At 38.4% G+C, this 22190-nt stretch overlaps 1 protein-coding gene across 2 annotated transcripts in view; it reads right to left on the reverse strand.

The window, feature by feature from the left end:
- Positions 1 to 22190, reverse strand: part of NDST4 (N-deacetylase and N-sulfotransferase 4) — a 167189-nt gene that overhangs the window by 52987 nt on the left and 92012 nt on the right. The window contains exons 5-6 of one of the 2 annotated variants that reach the window (XM_081959864.1): positions 4231 to 4416; positions 157 to 285 (exon numbers count right to left, since the gene is read on the reverse strand). In XM_081959864.1, the coding sequence (XP_081815990.1) occupies positions 157 to 285; positions 4231 to 4416 (315 nt within the window). The remainder of the gene's footprint in view (positions 1 to 156; positions 286 to 4230; positions 4417 to 22190) is intronic. The other variant, XM_081959865.1, reaches the window with a different exon arrangement.

A 22190-nucleotide genomic window follows, 5' to 3' on the forward strand; every position in this document is an offset into this window, starting at 1 on the left:
TCGAAGAATATTTGATATTAATCTATGGCAAAGTTTTATTTGGAAATAAACCATGCTGCTTTCTAAATATTCTCATGCATTATGTTACTATAGCACATATTATTATCATAATACAGCAAGTATTATTATTACTCTTCAAACGCAAACAATACCTACAGGATTAAGAAGGATGGTAAGAAACAGTTCACCTCCTTGGATACTTTTGTCTAGTTCTTGAGGGCCACCAGGATATTCTTTGTAAAAAATTGTATGGGTGAAAAGTCCACATGTCTGTCGAGGGAGTACCTAAGATAAACCAACAACAACAAGCAAGCTTTTGGTATGGATATCTACTTACAACATGCATGCACTGGTGTATGATGCATTGGTATGTGATTCCCTCAGCTGTAACATTCTGATAGCTAAACCTCTGCAGTTTTCAATCTGTGACTGAAAAAAATTCCTGTCATAGGATACACCTTGAAGGTCAGTTGAGGGCCATGTCATAACATATGGTAATAATCATGTAATCAGGCCCTCCTTCGCATTAAATAGGTGTCATCTTGAAAGTCTTTTAAGAAAATTAAGAGCTGATTGGAATAATTCTTGCTTTAAACATAAATACAGTATTACATGATTTATAGAAACTGAATAATAATTTAGGTTAACGATATTTTTTTTGAAAAAATATTTAAATAAAAAGTTAACAAAGTTTAACTAGGTTCAAGAATAATCTAATGTTATTTTTAAATGTAAGCATTTGTAAAACTATAGGTGAGAAATATATTTTAACATATGTTTTCTTTTCATCTTTCACAGAAGGAAAACATGATTTAAACATGATGCTTACATGCACACATGCAGTACTAAGAAACACAAAATGATTATAAAGGTGAGAATCTAAAACAAAGGCTGTTGGACAGAAGAGAGATCCATCTAGTCCAGAATTTGGATTATCACAGTAGCTTGCCATTGGGAAGCGCATAAGGATACTGTCATGCTTTATTCCCAGTAATGCCAGCCTAGCCTAGAGGTTCCTTCACAATTCAAAGAATTTCATGCAGTCTTCCTTTCCTCATATATAGGTGGATTTTCATTTTTAAAAATAGTGAATTCAAACTTTGTAAAGAATGCTATTTCCTCAATCGTGTCATCACTTGCATTTTCATACAGAATGGGTAATAGGGAGGGCAGGGCTAAGGTGTACAGATTCAAATAAATACAGAATTTGGAAGAAGCCACATGAGGTGAGCTCCCAATACTGACCCACTGTAGAATTGTTTTGACTAATAACTATACATCCTCAATCCATTTGTTCAAATATATCTTTTTAGACAAATGCCTGTTTATCATATTCTTTGCCCATATTCATGTAGCAGCAGAATATGACTATAATATGTGTGAGCCCTATGCATATATAAGTCTATGCTGGCTTATAATACTAAATATTGAATTCTCTAAGCAATTGTCTTCTGAAATACATATGGTTATTTTTTTAAAAAAAATTGGCCTCAACACTTCTGTAAGCTAAAGGTAAAGGTTTCCCTTGCATATATGTGCTAGTGGTTCCTGACTCTATGGGGCTGGTGCTCATCTCCATTTCAAAGCCAAAGAGCCAGCATTATTCGAAGATATTTCTATGGTCATAACTCAATGCCGAAGGCGCATGGAACATTGTTACCTTCCCACCAAGGTGGTCCCTATTTTTCTACTTGCATTTTTATGTGCTTTTGAACTGCTAGGTTGGCAAAAGCTGGGACAAGTAACGGAAGCTTACTCTGTTACGCAGCCCTAGGGATTCGAACCGCTGAACTGCTGACTTTTCTGATCAACACGTTCAGCATCTTAGCCATTGAGCCACCACGTCCCTCTAACCAACCATAGTTAGGTGAAAAACAACCTTCGCATTTGCAGAAAGACTTAAAACTGACTTCATTCAAAATATTTATTTACACAAACTTTTTCTAGAAGCACTATAGTGGTGTAGTTTTGTTTGGACGCACTCAAACTTCTCTTGAAATAATGTTGTAATCATGAGATTAAGATATAAACATATTGAGCAACTTTTTTACGGATAGAATAGTGATGGACTCTAATAATGGCTTCTGAGTCTCATCTGCCTAAAATTCCCTTGACATTTCATTTGTAGATAACGCTCATCTGTCCTTGTTTTCCAATCTGTTCCCTCTTGCTACATGGTTATTATAGCTGCCAGCTAGCTAGTCTTTTTTTTTATCTAACTGATGGACCAACTTAATCCTACGAGGATATGACCTCAGCCCAACTGCTCTGACCTTTTGCCATGACATTCAGGAGATCGTAGAAACAGCTGCCCACTCTTTACCTTGGCTTGAAATATTACGTCTGCTTCTGAATACTCACTGGGGGGAAGAAATGTGCATGCTTTCTAAGTTTGTTGAAAAATAAAGCATGTTGTAATCTTATACAATGTAGCTATAAGTTGTTTGTAGACTTATATATCTATATCTATATCTAAATCTATATCTATATCTATATCTATATGTCCGTCTGTCTGTCTGTCTGTCTATCTATCATCTATCTATCTATCTATCTATCTATCTATCTATCTATCTATCTATCTATCTATCTATCTATCTATCTATCTATCATCTATCTATCAATATATCATCTATCTATCATCTATCTATCTATCATCTCTCTCTCTCTCTCTCTCTCTCTCTCTCTCTCTCTCATCTATCTATCATCTATCTATCTATCTATCTATCTATCTATCTATCTATCTATCATCTATCTATCATCTATCTATCATCTATCTATCATCTATCTATCATCTATCTATCTATCTATCTATCTATCATCTATCTATCTATCTATCTATCTATCTATCATCTATCTATATCTCTGTGTGTGTGTGTGTGTGTGTGTGTGTGTGTGTGTGTGTGTGTGTGTATGTATATATAAAGGTAAAGGTTTCCCTTCTCACATATGTGCTGGTCATTCCCGCCTCTAGGGGACGGTGCTCATTTCTGTTTCTAAGCCGAAGAGGCTGTCCAAAGATGTGGCTGGCATGACTAAATGCCAAAGGCACACGGCACACTGTTACATTCCCACCAATGTGGGAATTGCTGGGTGGCAGAAGCTGGGACAAGTAACGGGAGCTCATTCCATTACGCAGCACTAGGGATTCAAACTGCTGAACTGCCAACCTTCTGATTGACAAGCTCAGCCTCTTAGCCACTGAGCCACTGATGTATAATCTGCTTATTCAGTTCTAATTGTATTTTAGATATGATGCAAAATGAATTACTAACTTTGCCAATACTTGGCATTTATAACATGAAGAAAAGTATGCACCTTAAACAAATACACCAGCAGGATATATATTCTAACTATCCTTCGAGCTCCCTCTAAATTCTTGTAAGAAAATTTAAGCCTGGTTGTAACAGTCAACAGAGATTGTTCAATTAAAAAAATAAATAAATCAGAATTGCAAGCAATGTGGGCCAGATCCACACTGCTTGCCACCTTTCCCTAACATCTTTCTGTCTTATCAGATCAGATCATTTCCTCCCTGAAGCATTGCTATCTTATGAGAGTCAGGAAGCATGCCTTCCTGCTGGCAGGGTTTGCCCTAAGGAACGCTCCGCCTTTTGAACTTCAGTAGGTTCCCAACCTCTTCAGCCTTTCACCAAACACTAAAGACATGGCTTTTCTCCTAAGTGCTATGATAGGATAGGTAAAGGTAAAAGTTCCCCCACACATGCATGTTAGTCGTTCCTGACTCTAGGGGGCGGTGCTCATCTCTGTTTTTAAAGCCGAAGAGCCAGCACTGTCCAAAGACATCTCAGTGGTCATATGGCCAACATGACTCAACACCAAAGGCGCACGGAATGCTGTTCCCTTCCCACCAAAGGTGGTCCCTACTTGCATTTTTTACGTGCTTTCGAACTGCTAGGTTGGCAGAAGCTAGTACAAGTAACGGGAGCTCACTCCATTACGCGGCGCTAGGGATTTGAACCGCTGAACTGCCGACCTTCTGATCGACAAGCTCAGCATCTTAGCCACTGAGCCACTGCGTCCCTGTGACTCAGCACCTAGTTTTTTTATAGTTTTAACGTGGCTTTGATGTTTTAAGTTTTGATTGATCCAGCCAGAGGTTGTTTTTTTTAATAAGATGGGCAGCTGTATTATTGTTATAAGCAAACAAACAAATCTGCTTCAGTTATTTTTGCACAGGAACAGTTATGAAATAATGGAAATGCAATGTACCATGATGCCATTGTGGATGAAGCCCTGTCTGTACCGTGCGGGTTTCAGATGAGGATATTCTTCGGTGCTGGTCACTTTAATACCCCAGACCTTCTTCCAAGCTTCGTAAAGCTGAATGTGAACTGGGTAGACACCAGAATGATGAGGAGCCACAGCATAGCCGATGTCAGTTGGAATACCATGTTCCTGAGAGTGGGCAAAAGAGGGGCAAATGTACATTAAAAAAACCCCACCAGAATTACAATATATTTGCAGATGTTTTTTTTAATACGATTAGATATAAACAGGGGTAGGCTGCTATGGTCTCGCCTGGGTTCGGGAGAACCTGTAGCTAACGTTATGGCCAGTTTGGAGAACCTCCAAATCCCACTCCTGGTTGGCCCCTCCCTTCCCACCCCTCCCACCTGGCCCTTCCCCTCCTAAGAGTCTCTATGTGGCCCATTTTGGATGCGAGGTAAGTGCAGGGCCATTGCAGATGCTTGGGGAGGGGGGGAAATGGACCTTATGGAAGGCCAGAAACAGGTCCATTTCCGGCTCCGATCCCTAGGGAGGCAGTTTTCGCCTTCCGAGAGGCTAGAGGAAAGCCTCCAAAGCCTGGGAAAGGCGAAAACGCCTCCCGCCATGGTGCAGGAGGCTGACTAGGCCACACCCACCAAGGCCACGCCCGTCCAGCAACTGGGCAGGGAACCTATTACTGAAATTTTTGAAGCCCACCCCTGGACATCAAAATAAGAACGACAGTAATTGAAATCCTCAAACAAGCATGCAGTTTGTGGGAAAAGAAACTGATTTCTAGATATATCTTTGGAGATATAAAACTATAAAAGTCATGACAGGTCACAAGAAAGATGATGTATAGTGCAGCATTTTATTTCTGCAGCGGAAAGCCGCTAAATGAATGTGGAAACCAATAATCCTCAGGAAATGGTAGTGAGAAGCATCTTGCTTTTGACACTGGGTGTAATTGATGCCATCATGGCTAGCAGTTTCCCCTCTTTAGTAATAAAAACTAGGTAACAAACATGTTAGCTTTCCTAAGACAGGCAGACTGTTAGATTGGGTAATGAATAGGCACACACAGGCTTAACGGTAACAACAGCTCTTTATTAAGTACAAGTGAGAACAATCCAGCCAAGGTTGAGTCTGACAGCAGCCCTTTTATAGGGAGCTGTCAGACCCTTCGACCAATGGGATTAAACCTCTGTTCCCCCCGGAACAGAGGACCTTGGTGGAAACCACTGTAGTTAGAAGAAGTATCTAACACAGACAGTATCTAAATCCAGATTTTACATGACACTAAATGCATCTGGGTCCCAATTTTTTTCAGTTTTCTCACACTTCAGTTAGTTTAGGGTATTAAATAATTATTAGTTTATTAGCAACTACCACTATCAGCAATGGTATTTATGATTTTTTTTTAAAAAAAATAGTCCTTGACATTTGATAGTAAGAAGAATGACTTATTACAGTGCTCCTTCTCTATTTAAAAAGTTTACAGATTAACAGAGTTTGAAGGGACATTAGGTCATCTAGTCCAACCCCCTGCCCAAGCAGGAGACCCCACCATTCTGACAAATGGCAGTCCTATCCCGCCTTGAAAGCCTCCAGTGATGAAGCTCCCACAACTTCCGAAGGAAACTTCTGTTCTATCGGTTGATTGTTCTCACTGTCAGAAAATTTCTCCTTATTTCCAGGTTGAATCTCTTCTTGTTCAATTTCCATCCATTATTCTTTGCCTTTGGGTGCTTTGGAAAATAGCTTCCCCCCCGGCCTCTCTTTGGTAGCCCCTCAAATATTGGAAGATGCTATCATGTCTCCCCGGTCCTTCACTTCCCTAGAGTAGCAATGCCCAGTTCCTCTTCCTATGTTTTAGCCTCCAGTCCCCTAAACATCCACATTTTTCTACTTTATTTAGTATTATCTTTTGTGATAAAACAAAATACAGAAGAAAGATATTAAGCAATAAAGGTGATAATTATAAGAACCTTTAGAAAGACAATTAGATGCAGGATTCTTTGATGATATATGGGAAATTCTCAAGAAGATACATTAAGTTTCTGTAGGAGAACACTGCCTGTTCTAGTCAGAATAAACAAAACAGTCCCGTTTATATATTAGATTGACAAATCAGCAGGATAAAATCAAATAAGGTAGACCAAAGGTAACATGCAATTGAACTTTTTTAATATCCTCTTTATAGTTCTTTGAAATGACATTCAATATATAACAAACCAGCCTATTTTTTTTAAAAAAAACGGGAAGGTTTGATGGTCTAGATTGAAAATGTAAAATAAACAGAGAATAGTTGATATTTGATCACTCTAATTTCCCAAAGCAATATCAGAGTTAATCATTAATAATATCTCTTATACTCTACTGTCATAAGCCTAAATTACTAAAAACTGAAATAGTGTCATTGCAAAATAAAGACTTAATGCTGCTGGCTTTGGACAGTGATATAAATATGTCTGGTTTTTGCTCAACATTAATAACATGGATTTTTTTTAGGGAGGGGGGGTCTTTTCTCAGTATCTCTTCAATACTTTGGTATGAATGTTTAAATTAGCAACTTTAAACGTGAAACACTTTCAGAATGATTTGAATGAGTTTTGAATATGAAACTACTTTAAACTTGAAAGGATTGGAAGATCACCCTATAAAATGAAGGGGACTGATAAATGTGTACAAAATCCACAGTTGGCTTTTATTTAATATCAGCCTAATTCAAAAAGAACAGTAGCATTTTGTTTTAAGAATGTAAACCAAAGTTTGTGTAGAAAAGTATGCCGCATAGAGAACGAACAGGAAGAATTATAAATCTTAAAGCGGGGTAATAGTGAACATGATTTACTGGACATTACTGAGGTCTGTTATAAAGCACATTAATGGAGTGAAAGGATAAATAAATAAAAGTAACTTATTCAAAACAAAAATGACAGTCGAAAGGGAAGAAGGAATATCTTTGTGAAAGAAGTGTGTACATCTGTAGAGTTCCAGGGCTATGACCATCCAATCAAAAGCATTTGGGTAAAATTGATAGGAAGGGGAAACACAGTGATGTTCTACTGGGACATGCTATGGAAAATAAGCAGAATAACAGAGCTGAAAGGATCTTGGAAGTCTTCTAGTTCAACTCAAATACACACAAACACACACACACACACACACACACACACACACTTTATATTCATATATATACCCTATACCATTTCAGACAAACAGTTGTCCAAACTCTTCTTAAAAACCTCCAATGTTGGAGTACCTACAACTTTTGGAAGCAAGTTGTTTCATTGATTAATTGTTCTAATGGTCAGGAATTTTTTCCTTAATTCTAAGTTGGTTCTCTCCTTGATTAGTTTGCATCTGTTTCTTCTTGTCCTGCCTTCGGGTGCTTTGGAGAATAGCTTCTTCTTTGTGGCAGCCTCTTAGATATTGGAACACTGCTATCATGTCACCCCCAATCCTTCTTTTCACTAGCTTTGATATACCGAAGTCCTGCAACAATTCTTCACATGCTTTAGCCTTCAATCCACAAAGGGGTCAGGGATACAATCTGGATAATGCTTTTCTGGAGCAGATTAGAGAACTTTGAGAAAGGACATTTAGTAATAATGGGTCATTTTAAATACCTAAACAAGCATTAGAAAATCAGTTCAGATACAATTGCAAGGTACCCCAAAGACTTGGTCTTGTTGATGGTTTCATTTGAAAGAAGACTGAAGAAAATATATGGGGAGCAGCATTCCTAAATCTTATTCTAATCAATTGGAAAAAGTTAACTGAAATGGCAAAAGCAGTGGGGAGCTTGGAAAGTAATGACCATGAAGAAATGTAACTGGAGGATTTTTGTATAGGCACAACCAAACATTAGAAAACAAACTTAGAATAGTAATAAGTGTTGGGCAGAAATTCTTATGTCAATAGTAGTATAGGAAGTGTTTAAAAGATAGTAAATATACAGGTGCACACTATTCCAGTAAAGGTACAGCTCATTTCAACTGAACCAAGAATTGAAAGGAATATAGCTGTGAAATAGAAGACAGTGAAATTGCCAAGAAAGTGTATCAGCTAAGAACAGAAGGCTAAAGTTAAAAGAGACATAGCCTTGCAAAGGAAAGGAAAGGAAAGGAAAATAACTTTTTCACCAGGTTAGTAATAAGAACAATGAAAAGGAAGGAGCAAGCTCACTATATGGAAAAAAATAGAACAGAGAAGGTAATGGGAAAAATGCTTCAAATGCTTTAATTTACTGTGATGTTCTCCCAAAAGGGCAACCATGATTAAATGGATCTTAACCAATCAAGTGAGATAGTTACAATCCAAGGTAAGTAAAGTGATAGTCAGGAAATACTGGGCTACTATACAATAAATTTCTATCCCAGATAAATTACATTCAAGGGTCTTCAAATATCTTGAGGATATACACTTTTTGAGAATATTGGGAAATCATGGCAGATGGGTATAGAGCAAATTTGGCAATTTTAAATGTGTGAACTCCAATTTCCAGAATTCCCCAGCCAGCATGTTGTACTCCACACATGTTAAAGTTGCCAAGTTTGAAAAACACTGAGTAGCGTATAGGATCAAAGAGACTTTCAACTGCAAATATTATGTAAATCTTCAAAACGGGGTGAAATGAGTAATGAAGGGCAGTCTACTTGCCTCTGATCCTTGGCAAATTCCAAACTAGATTATTGAACAATTCCTTTGTGATCTTTTTAAAAAGAAAAATACATTGATTAACAGAAGAGAACTAAGGTGGTTACATCAAGAGCATGTTATGCCAAACCAACTTAATATTGTTCTTGATATAGAAACCTTCAAGTTACTTGAAGGTTACTTGATGTAGTAACCTTAATTAACTATGGGATATGGTATACATTTTAGCTTCAGCAAATAGTCTCCCAGTCAAATACTAGTAAAAAATACTTGCAAAAAGTTGGTTAGACTATGCTGCAATTAAATGAATTCAATCAGAACTGAATGTATAAACATACTCAGTGGTATCTTGAGATTCACAAGCTGAATAAGAGTCAAATTGTGTGATGTAGTTTCCAAAAAACAACTGCAATTCTATACCACTGTAAAGGAATACAAAGATGAACTTGATGTAGGAAGGGTTGAACTATTAAAGGAAAAATGCACAATTGATGCTAGCTCTTCAGAAAAAAGAATGCTACTTCATTACAATAGGATGCTGTTGTGACCCAGCAGGATCCTTTGCAGCTGCTGAGCGACTCAGATAGCGACGAACCCTATGAGTCAGCTATGGAGGAAGTAGAGGACCCTGGGCAGGGTTCAGATGCAGAGCAGGGACCAGAGAGGCTGGTTGGCCCCCAGGAGGCGCCTGAGGCATGGAACAGTGGGGAAGATCGGAGGGAGTTTGTCCCTGACGCAAGATTGAGGAGGGCGGAGAAACGAAGGCAACAGCTGCTCTGGAAACAAGCTCATAAAAGATAATGAAGCTCAGGTGGTTGGGGCGTGGCCCCTCCCAAGAGCTTATATAAACAGAGATTTTGGGAGGAGACTTCTTGCAGGACACAACCATTCAAAGTAATCTGCTGTACGTCTGGTCTGATCTGTTTCCATTTCCACTGGAGAAGCCGTTATCTGTATCTGTCGGAGTCTGGATTGCTGCCAAGGTTCTTATCCGTAAGTTCGTGTTTGGGCTTTCAGCCACCAAGATTGTAGTCCTGTTATTAAAGTGTGGCATACATCTAAGCCTGTGTCAGCATTCATTACTGGATGGAGGGGGGTCAGAACAGGATGCTATAACAGAATCCTGACAGCATGCCTTGGGCTTTCATTTTCCAAGTACTGATTTGTCTTTTTTCCTTTCATTCATTCTTTCACCAAAGTTACTTCTACATACCATTACAGCTACATCAAGAGAAATAAAGCACTGAGATCAAAATAAGTAACCAATCTTTTGTATTACATATTGGTTCAACTATGTCCAAGATGATAAGAGGCTTGGGAGAAAAAAAATAGAGAATTCTTGGAAGGTTTATATTTGTTTTGCTAAGAGAAGGAAGGATTTCAGCAAAATGTAATGGCTGCCTTCAGGTACTTTTGGCAAACCAACTATTGCTGGAAGAATAGTTTTGCTGAAGTCTAGAACAAAGCAATTTTATAAAACTCCTTAGTCTTACTTTTGTGTGTGTGAGAGAGAGACTGGTGGGATTCAAATACTTTTACTACTAGTTCTGTGGGCGTGGCTTGGTGGACGTGGTGTGGTATGGCAGGGGAAGGATACTGTAAAATCTCCATTCCCTCCCCACTCCAGGGGAAGGTTACTACAAAATCCCCATTCCCTCTCAATCAGCTGGGACTCGGAAGGCAGAGAATAGACGGGAGCGGGGCCAGTCAGAGGTGGTATTTACTGGTTCTCCAAACTGTTTAAAATTTCTGCTACCGGTTCTCCAGAACTGGTCAGAACCTGCTGAATACCACCTCTGGTGTGTGTGTGTGTGTGTGTGTGTGTGTGTAAAATGTCGTTTTGCAAAACAGAAAAACATGCATTTTCTGTTGCAGTGCCTATGTTCCAGAATAGCATCCTCCAGAAATATAAATTGTTCCACCCTTTAAATGTTCCAGAAGAATCTTAAGATGTGACTGGGTTGCCAAGCTTGGGCTAAAGGTATTTGTAGAGACGTGGTAATTATTATTATTTTTAGGGTGAGGGAAAGTTATTTATGTGGTTTTCTCTAGACAGCCAAGTTCTATTTCTTAACCTCCATCCATCCATCCATTATCTATCTATCATCTTCCATCATCTCACATATATAAATTTACAATATGTAAGCTGCCTAGAGTTTTTTGGGGAGCCAGATGGCCTTAAAATCTAATCAGGCAATCAATCAATATTCAAAAATCCATAATAAACTGTTGCTAAATTGTGAAACCAGGTCATTTGAAGGACCATCTTTTCCCAGTCACATCTGCTCAACCTATTGAAGGGAGGAGGGAGATCAAGAAGAAGGGTCATCTATGTGATGGGTCCCTCCCTATGGAACATAATCCTTGCTGAGATAAGAATGGTCTCCACTTTGATACTCTTTAGCAAGGCCCTGAAAATCTGGTTTTGCCAATGGACCTGCAGAACCAACAATGGGATGGAGTGCATGAAGTGTTGTATTTGATTGACTGTTGCTGCCAGAGCACTGAGGCGTTATTGGTTTTACTGAAAATGAGTTGAGCAATTATTTACATTTTAATAAACAAACAAACAAATAAATTCTCTGTTGTTCTGAGCTCAGTTTTGTGTAACAAATCCAGTATGTTCCTATCAGGGTAATGACGAATTTACTAGCTGCCCAGCTGCTGTAAACTGAGATGATGACATGAGGATGAGTCAGCAGAGTTACTGCCACTTTAAGAAGCTGCATATATAAGGGAGGCCATGTGAGGGCGTCTCTCTTTCTTTGTGTATCTCTCTCCTCGTGTGTATAAGTTGAAGATTGATTGATTGATTGGTATTTGCTTAACGTGTTTATGTATGTATATATAAGTCTTGTATATAAACCACTGTTTTAAAGACAAAACCTTTGTGTACTAAATTTTGCTCCTGGGTTGTCTCAAAATAGTAGTCATGCTGTGTGCACTCTGACAGTTCCATAAAATCTTCCTTTTTTAAAATATGGATCTTGATATAATGAAATTTAAGTTTGGGCTCATATATCCAGGGAGATTTGTGATGAGAGTGAACAACATGCTAATATACTTGAACATATATTTGCATTTTGTATAATTTTAAAACATGTGGCCATGGCAGGAATGGGTTCCTGTACCGGTTGGCACTGGTTCGCTTTGCACGTGCCTCTGCCCACCTCTGAGCCAGGGCATATTTTGATTTGATTTGGTTTGGATAAAAAAAAAACCCTCAAATGTTCAAAAAGAGGTTTAATTTTGAGTCAGCATTTGGATGGAATGGTGGCTGCAGTCTTCCCTTGTGAGCAAAACATTCCCCTTTTAGTATGAGAGATGCTAAATGAAGTCGAATCAAGGCTGGAATATCCCTGAATGAAACTCTCACACACTGTAGTGCTCTCCCTATGGCTACATGGGAAGTGCAATAACATTTTAGCACAGTAAATTTATGCTTCCAAGAATCTAAGGCAAATAAAATAGGTTTGCCCTCTGTTGACATAACAAGGCGATCTCTGCTGAATTGCTTTGAGCCTGTCAAAAAGGAGAGAGGTGAAATGTTGGCTGTCATCTGTCACCTTGCTGAATTAAAAGATTTACATAAGCTTTTTCTACTTTTAACACAAGGACACTTTTTCTCCAAGTACTTTTTTCTAAGGCAGGCAAGGAGATTCCCTAGGAGATTATTTTACTTTATTTCATTCTTACTGTGTCAGCTGTATGCATTATTTGTGCCAAGGTATTGAGAGAGGGAAATGTTTTGTTGTTTTCTAGCAATTCACCCACTGCAATTTTTCAGCCTTTAAGATGTTCTGACCGAGGCTTCCCAAGAGCATGAAGCAAACTCCTTGTCCCAACAAAAAAAACCTTTTTATTAATTGACTGTGAATTCTGCTCATTCACATTCAGCAAAGTCTTTCATTCACAGTCACAGACCTTATCTGGCTTGGAGAACTGACAGGCCAATATCTGCAAACTTGGCAAGGAGTCTTGGAGAGTCACGAACCAATTAAGTGAACTAATTGTCTCCTGCTAACTCCACTCCCTTTTCACTCCTTTGTGTTTCCTCTGGGAGGGGCCATTCATCTTCCACCTGTGGCCTTATCCCAAGTGGCCCCCTGTTCTTTAGCTGTTCCCTTCGTCTAGCAACTCTGCACATGCGCACACTGGGAACAGGCTCCAGCTGTTTGTCAGCCTCACTGATGTCTGACTCTGAAGGTACCTGATGACTGGCATACGGCTCTGGCCCCCTCTCTGCCTCTGCCACAGAGGCCTCATCAGAGCCTTCCCCAGACTCCAGGACTGGCCCATGTTCCTCTCCAACCTCCTCACTGTCCGAATCTGCTGCCAGCTCTGCTGGCGGGCCACAACATAAAGGTATTACATTTATTTTGTTATCTTCATGTATAACTCTGACAATGCAGGTTTTGTATTGTTAATGATCACATGTGAAATTTTAGAAATAATTAAAAAAAAACCCTTTTATAAAATGATGTAGCATTGTGTGTGTGTGTGTGTGTGTGTGTGTGTGTGTGTGTGTTTCAAATGGTATGTTGGAAATATAATTCTAAAGAAGGTACTTTTTAATCATCTTTGGCAGACTTGTAATAAAGCAAAGAAACATTGGGGACATACCGATGTCATAATGCGGAAGATGAATATAAAATTGAAAGTTGAGTTTTATAATTATTGAGTTGGGGAAAAAAGATTTGGAACATTATCACTATATACGTTGACTGCAGTGAGAATTTTATAAGCACAGAAATGGAAAAATATGTCAATCCCCACTCAGAAAAAGTGGATAGAAAAAGTGATGGGGCTAGCAAAGATGGCAAAATTAGCTATTAGATAATAGAAGAGAGAGAGAGAGAGAGGTTTCTGATGTGCCTTTCATCGAAACAACTTTTAAAACCTAGTGAAGCTCCCATCAAGAAACGTAGAAGATCAGAATTCAATGTTAGTAAGGTGACCAACCGTCCTCCTTTAGGGAGGACAGTCCTTCTTTTGTAAGTTCTGTCCTCCCTCGAAAAGTGTCCTCCTACATGTCCTCCTTTTTGATATTTGAAGGCTAATCTGTTGCGCGTTATGTGACGTATTTTATTAAACAGTTTTTAATGGTGTTTTTTTTTACTTCATCGCAAGTATATTGAACAGATATTGAATCTTGTGTTGAATTTTTATCTAAAGAAATGCTAGACATTAAAATAGACGACAATTGTCTCTTTGAAGAAATTAGAAGACTGAATGTATATTTAAATTCTGAAAAATTAATACAATGGGAAAATCAACATGTTGAAATTGATAAAAGATGGATGGATATTTTCAGCCATTTCAAAAATGAACATATTCCATGTGAACATTTATTTATACTTGTTCAATTTACGTTGTGCTGCCCTGGAACTAATGCAGCAGTTGAAAGAGTTTTTTTCAATTGCCAATGATTTTTCGACAAGTGAGAAATCGAGATTGAATGTTGATACTCTAGCTGCAGCCCTTGCCGTAAAATTCAATATGAAGGATATTTCTTGTTCAGATATTTCCAATATATTGTTAGAAGATGATACATTGACAAAAAATATTAATTCAATGGAAAAGTACTCATTTAAATAATAATTAACAGGCATGTAAGCATAATTACAATATAAAATGTTGCAAATGTTTTTATTATGTATATATCATATTTTAGTGTATTATTGTTGCAATGAATAAAATATTTCTTTTATTTACGATATATTTTTTCCAATTTATTTGTCCTCTTTTTCATTGTAAAAAAGTTAGTCACCTTAGCATTTTGGACAATAGAACGTGTTTTGTCCTCCTTTTCATTGTAAAAAAGTTGGTCACCTTAATGTTAGACTCATCAGGCAGAAAATCTATGGCTTCACAGCCAAGATATTTAAAAAATGGATATATTGTCAGTAGAGTTAATGGATTCGGCTTTTATTTAGTTCAGTTTCATTTATTTGTTTTGGCCAGAAGCAAAAGGTATAAACAAGACAGGAACAGGAAGGAATATAATCTTCAGCCAATAAGCTCATTAATAAGTATAAGAAGGATATTGATAGTTTTCCAGTTTCTTTGAGCTTTTAGAATAATATATTCATAATGCTAAAAGTCATACACCTAAAAATGTTGTGTAGGCCTAAATACATTTTCTTTCTTTTTTCTTTTTAAAAGTAGAAAAGGTAGGGTAGTTGATGTAGGTGCATGAGACTACATTTTCTCCATTATAAAAGTAGAGGTTTTTTAAATCTTCAATAATCTAGTGTGGATATTTAAGACTTGCAGCAAAATGTGGTGGAATGGAATGCTTCTCAGGAACTTACCATCCATACGTTTATAATCTCTTCCCCTCTTGCCTTATTTTTTTTGTTACATGAAAAATGAAGAACTCTGGCAGGACTAAACCATGCTTCATTTACAAAGATAGTAACAGGTCTACAAAGAAGGGGACTCAGGTAGACATCAAAATAAATTCCTGATTATGAATTATCTCATGATTTCTGAAGCTGCTTCATATGGTAAGTTCTCCTTTGCTACAAATCTCCTAAAAGGAGATATGGTTATTCGTTAGGGATCATCTGTGGAGACTACATTGAAGTCTGGACTAGATAACCTCCTTTATATCCTAAAAACCTGCTTTGGAACTGATGTGAAGAAAATATGAGGTTTCCAGGATAGGAGAAGAAAAGGAAATCTCAAGTTCAGAATGTTGTCTCAGATATCTGCAAATCCAGGTAGAATAGCATTAATATAGTTTTACTGATAGCAGCAGTTCATTTCCTGGCATTTTTTAAAATTCAAATTCTCATTTCCCTACTGGTTATTGAGAAGAAAACTATTTGACAGGAAAGGGAGGCCACAATAAAAACCAAGAAGCTTTTGACAGTGATGCAGGCATAAATATTTTGTGTCATGGCTGAATGTAATAATCCTTCCAGAAAAGAGTGCAGTGCTTATACCGCTGTTTGTCAGAAACATCATGCTTTCGCCCAATATATAGTAGTTTTCAGATAAACAGTGGTTTGCATTCTGATTTTTTTTCTCTTATGATACATTTATAGAAGACTTCTAGAACCACGCACTCACCTTTTGGGGCAATAATTCAAAGTGCATTTTAGCAGTTTGAGATGAGAAATAACTATTATCATTGTCCATTACTATGCCATGAGCATAATAATTTCATAATAATTCAGGGAAAAAAATGCATACTCTGGACATGACTGAGGCAATTTCACATTCTCCTCTGGGGACATGTTTATTCAAAAATAAGTTCATTCAGCTCAGTGAAGCTTACTTTCAAGTAAATGTGCTAACATGATAGCCTGAAAGTGCTATGTCTATTCATAAGTAGGATGAATGTATCTGTCAATTTTGATTCATCATTTTTCCCAGGCTTTATTTTATTCTGTTGCCACAAGAGTTTTTGTGCTAAAACATTCCTACCATGTAGGAATTCCTGCCATGTAAATCCATGTTATTCCAATTCCATTAGGAATGCAATGTAGAAAAAGGATGTGTTTGTCTAATTTAGGGGTGTTATTCACTTACCTTCCCTATCGGTTTACAAATGTGAGTGTGCATATGCTCACTTCGCCTGCACACACCTATGCATATGCTTTTGGCAAAAATGTGGCCTAAATGGGATGCCATAGAGCAAGTGTGGGTGGGTGGAGCCACCCGTCATTTCTGCTACCAGTTCAGGTGATCTGGTCTGAACTGGTAGAATACCACCTCTGGTCTAATTAAAGAAACTACATCGCATGTGCAAAAGAAGGACAGACTGAATGGGGACGTTTAATTTCTATTAACCAGGATACAGTCTGGTTGTTTGAATTTATACCAAGTAAAAATGTGAAGTTATAGATCTTCAAAACAGTATTGAGGTTCATATTTATTTTTTAAATTGTCATAATGCAAGAAGTATAGCAAAACTATTTGAGGACTAATTGTAAGAACAGAAACTGGTTTAACAATTTATCTAGGGAAGCTCGGAAAACCTTAAAGAGAGAATAATATCATTAAATAGTATTTAACAATTCCTTACTTGCAAAACGTCTTTTATATTCTGGACTAAAAAGGTTGCTTAAAAATAGGAATAGAAGAAGTCCTTATGATCTTCATGAACAGATAGTGATGGCAATACAATGTGGAAAAGACACTTTTTAGATGACTAAAATAATGGTGCCATGCTAAAAAAAAAATGAATAGCAACTAAAAATAGCAGAGATATTATATTCCTTATAACATTATTCCCATTGTGTCTTTAACAATGAAGGAAGACTTGGTTACAGTAAAATCCAGTATATATTTATCCCTAGCAATCTTTTAAATCCAAGACTGCATTTTTCCTCAACAGTCATATGTTCTTTCCCTCACTATAGAATGAGTATTGATCAGTGGTGGGTTGCAGGCGGTATGCCCCGGTACGGGCGTACCAGTGCCTGCCGGGAGCACCGGGTACCGTTCCAGTACGGTGTTCCGGAGGGCCCACCCATCCACCAGCTCTCCTTACCTGTATTTGAGCTCTTCAGTGCTTCCGCGCATGTGCATGGAGCGTACGGCACCTGTACGACGCTCAGCTGAACAGCTGGACCGTCGCAGAGGCGTCGCAGGAGGTAAGGATGTATGCGCGTGCTGTGCGTGTGCATGCGCGCATTCATGTGGTGGACACACCAGTTGCAATGGGATCTGGAACCCACCACTGGTATTAATCCACCTGGAAGTAAACCCTGCTGAGTAAATTACTTGGGCGTGCCAAATCTGTCTACTCCTTCTTGGTTACAAGCAGGCCTGTTCAGTCAAACAAGTTATAAGGGATGCAGAAAACAGTTCCACCTGCTGTGATCAATGCTCTATATCAGGTTTGTCAAACTGGCAGCCAGCGAGCCAGAAGCATCACGTGGAAGCCACACCCATGAATGGGAAAAATGTTGCAAAATGTCACATGATGGCAATGTGGTACTGCAAATTTGACACCTGTGCTCTATATCATCTAATATCTGGAAGCCTAAGTACATAGCAATACCAAATGATGATGATGATGATGATGATGATGATATTCATTTATTCATGTCTGACTCTTGGCAATTCTATAGGCCAGGTCCCTCCGCATGTTCCAATGTTGCACTATTTCTTTGAGTTTTTCTATGCTCTGATAATGACGAGCCACCATGTTCCTCGATGGCTTGGTTTCTTTTTACCACTAACTCTTTCAAACATAATTGATTTCTCTAGTGAATTCCCCTGCATGGCATGGCTATAGTAAGTGAGATGTAGAGTCGTGACTTTGCCTTCTAGTGACCTGTCTGGTGTTATGCGCTCCAGGACTTACTTGCTAGTCACCTTTGCTGTCCAAGGAATACCCAGGATCCTTTTCCAGCACTACAGCGCAATTGACAGAGTCAATTCTCTTGCTGTCTTGCTTTTTTAAGATCCAACTTTTACAATCCTAGGTAACTACGGTGAACTAGGTAAAGCAGACTAAACTACACTTGGTTGTCAGGCTGATGTCCTTGCTTTTCCATATTCAGCTCATGTTCATCATTGCTGTCTCACTCAGTGCAATCTGACATTTTATTTCTATGCTGCATTCACTCCTTTCAGCTATTTGCGATCCTTGTGAATTTTTCCACACATCCTTTATCTTCACTGTCAATTTATTATTTGAATGTTTCCATTTCTCGCAGTGGTCATGAGCTTTTTCAATGTTCAGGAAGAGGTCAAAATTCTCACTTTCTTCTTTGATTTTCTTGGTCAGGTTTTCCAGGCCTTCTCTGGGTTCTGAGAGGAGAATTTTTCCATCAATCTTTACACTGATTTTTGAAAGGGGAGAAATTGCAACCTTCTAGCATTCCTTTCTATATCTTAAACCAATTAGTACCTCCATATGGTGTCCGCACAGTGGCTTCCCGATTTGTGTACAGTGATTGCACTAACTTGACCACATGTGTTGGTACCCCCAGGTTTTGTAGAGTTCTCCATAGCTTCTTATGATCAACACAGTTGAAGGCTTTCTTGTATTTGATGAAGCAAATCTAAATGATCTTTTGATATTCACGAGATTTTTCCATGATCCAGCACAGATGGGTGCCACAACCCTTTCTGAAGCCAGCTTGGTAATCCCCTTTCGATAGTTGGTGCTACTCATTGTATATAATTTTAAGCAGAATCTTGCTGAGGTGAGCAATTGTGAGATAAATGGAACAATCCTTAAGCGTTACCTTTTATGGCAGGAGAGTGAACACTTAGAATTTCCAATCCTGGGGTTGGTTTCCCAACTTTTTGGCACAGGTCTCTGAGGACTATGGGTGGTACAGGTCTCATTAATTCTGCAGGGGTAGAATCAATACCTGGAATATTGTTGTTTGGCAGTTGGTTCATTGCCCATATTCCCAAAAAATCATTTAGATTTCTCTTCCTCAAGGATGGCTTGTTTTATTTCTGGTTCTCTCTTTCCTTGTCATCTTTAGCCTGGGCTCCTTTGTATACAGGTCTTCTATATATTCTTGTAATCTGTTCTTCTTGGTTGAATATTTCTTTCTCTTGCTTGTTTTTAATGATGCCTTTATGAGCAATAAATAGGTGCTTGAATCTTTTGACTTTCATAAATGCATTCCTGTTGTGACCCTTCAAGCCCATTGTATATTGCTCATCCCAGTAATTGCTTATCTTCATTATCCTTCCTTGTTGCCCTTTGGAAAGCTGCATTCAGTCTTCTTGCTTCTTCATTTGCCTGCTGCCTTAGCTGCTTTTTTTTTTCTTAGATATTTTGATGGTTTCATCTGAGAGCCACTTGCACTTTTTCTCCTGCTTCTTATGTGGTATCTGTTGTTCTGCAATTCCAGTAAAGGTTTCCAACACATTTCCTGATACAGTTCATCAGGTGTCTCCTCAGCAGTTTCCAGTAGTTCAAAACAAATTTTCACCTCTATTATATAAAAATACTAAATAAAATAAAATACAAGTGTACTTTTATTGTACAAAAGTGCAAAGAAGATGATTAAATTAAGATGATTAAAGGCCTGGAGACTAAGACATATGAAGAATGGTTGCTGGGTTTGAGTCTGACTAGTCTAGACAAAAGAAGGACTAGGGGGGGCATGATAGCAGTATCACAGTATTTGAGAGGCTGCCACAAAGAGGAGGCAACTTACCATATTTTCCAAAACATCAGAGAGCAGGACAAGAAACAATGGATAGAAATTAATCAAGGAGAGAAGCAACCTGGAATTAAGGAGAAATCCCTAATAGTGAGGACAATTAACCAGTGGAACAGTTTGCTGTCAGAAGTTGTGGGTGCTTCATCACTGGAAGTTTTTAAGAAGAGACTGGGCAGTCACCTGTCTCAAATGCTATATGCTTGAGCAAGGGATTGGACTAGAAGACCTCCAAGGTCCCTTCCAGTTCTATTCTGATTGATATTGTACAGTATATGTAACATGGAGTTTGGTGATATCAAACTTATTTGGATGCGCTGCATTTTGATGCAGTGCATAACTTGACTTTAATCTTTGCCACCAACGATTCATGATCTGAACCACAATCAACCCTTAGATATGTCTTAGTAGCAAAGCCTGGACCTGTTCCTTGATGACTGAATAGGACATAGTCAATCTGATATGGTGATGTCCAAGTTTATAAGAGATGCTTGTGTTGTTTGAATATTCATGATCCTTTATCTGTTTTCTTGGAAAAATTACACGAAACAATGATCTGCATCATTCCTCACATCTAGTTCAAAATGGCCATTGATGCTTGTCTCCACTTGTTGGTCATCTTTTGCATCCAGAATGTAAACACTGTCATTTTTTTGGGGGGGGGGGACTTGTTTCAGAGTTTCTTGGACCATGACATAAAAGCCCCTTATTTCAAGATCTGTGGCAGCAGTTGTTGGGGCATAGATTTGAATAATAGTGATGTTGAAGGGCTTGGTATGAATTCTGATGGTCAAGATTTGGTCACTGGCAGTTGAGAAGCATTCCACTGCTCTAGCAATTTTGTTGCTTACAATAAATGCCACTCTAGTTGCTTTCCTGGCATCATGTCCTGAATAATAGACAGTGAAGTCCTCAGATTGGAAAAACCCATTGTCCAACCAGTGAAGCTTAGTGACACCAAGGAGATCAATTCCCAATCTGATCATCTCATATTTGACAATATTTAATTTACCCTAGCTCATTCCTCTGACATTCCATGTGGCTATCCAGTGTATATCTGCGCAACACATACATTTGCTTACTTCACTGCCTATCTAAACAATTGGGGTTACTATTGTCATACTGTTGGTCCCTATCTGATGTCATGGTTCCGACCGGTGCCCTAATTAAATCATGAGCCACAAGCCAAGTTTCAAATGAAATACAGTTATTTATTAGGAGCTTCATGTTGGCACGGACTAAGTGAAACCAACTCTGACATTACTTAATTCACGCTTTGGCTCTGACCCTGTTTCCCCCTCCCCCCAAGGTGAGTCATCAGTCACATTCCCCAACAAAGCAATTTCGCGAGTTGTAGAGGACATGCCCTCTGGCTACTATGGGTCCACCTGGAGATGACCTTGACATTGCCACTGGAATGTGCTTTGTTTTGACTAAAATGCAAGTTCCTCAATGAAGCTGGGAGGCCTCATTCCCTATCCTCCTGCCTATGGCAACCCGAGGGCATGTCAGGAATGCTTCGTGAGTTAACATGTGACATGTTTGAGACCCTTCACATAGAATTTTCTTGGTGAGCTTTTTGAGGAGTAGGTTGCCAGGTCTTTCTCCAAATCTGTAACTCACTATACTAGCTATCAATCTTATCCAGCTAAAAGGCGTAACCTTTGCCTGACTATAGTGCTCATTCCTTAATTATCTTAGAAAGAATATATAAGAATAACTCCTTCCTAGAACATGTGTGCCCTGAAATGTTGGTAAATGTTGAAACCACAAAGAATATTCTTTTTTTTTTCATATTCATGTTACATACACATCTGCAGTACTATTATTCTACAACAAGGTGTCATCTTACCAAGCCATGGAGATCAACTTTATATTCTCTTACTACTACATAATTCCAAGTTCTTTGTGAAATATAATATTGCCAAGTTTTGCTTGGCAGTAGGTAAAATCTTCGGGGAACTGATTGCCAGTTAGAGTCAATCAAGCTCAATATGTTTCATGTCTATTATATTGTTACCATAATTTCAAGTTGCGTACTTGTGCAGTTTTGGTTACCATGGCTTATGCTATAGGTTTTTAAGGATAAGGAATACAGATTTACACATTTTACCTCTCCATGTTTTAATTCTATATTTATCATCTTTAGAGTTT

The sequence above is a fragment of the Natrix helvetica genome (assembly GCF_964273705.1).
Source record: "Natrix helvetica genome assembly, chromosome: 7".
Lineage (NCBI taxonomy): Eukaryota > Metazoa > Chordata > Lepidosauria > Squamata > Natricidae > Natrix > Natrix helvetica.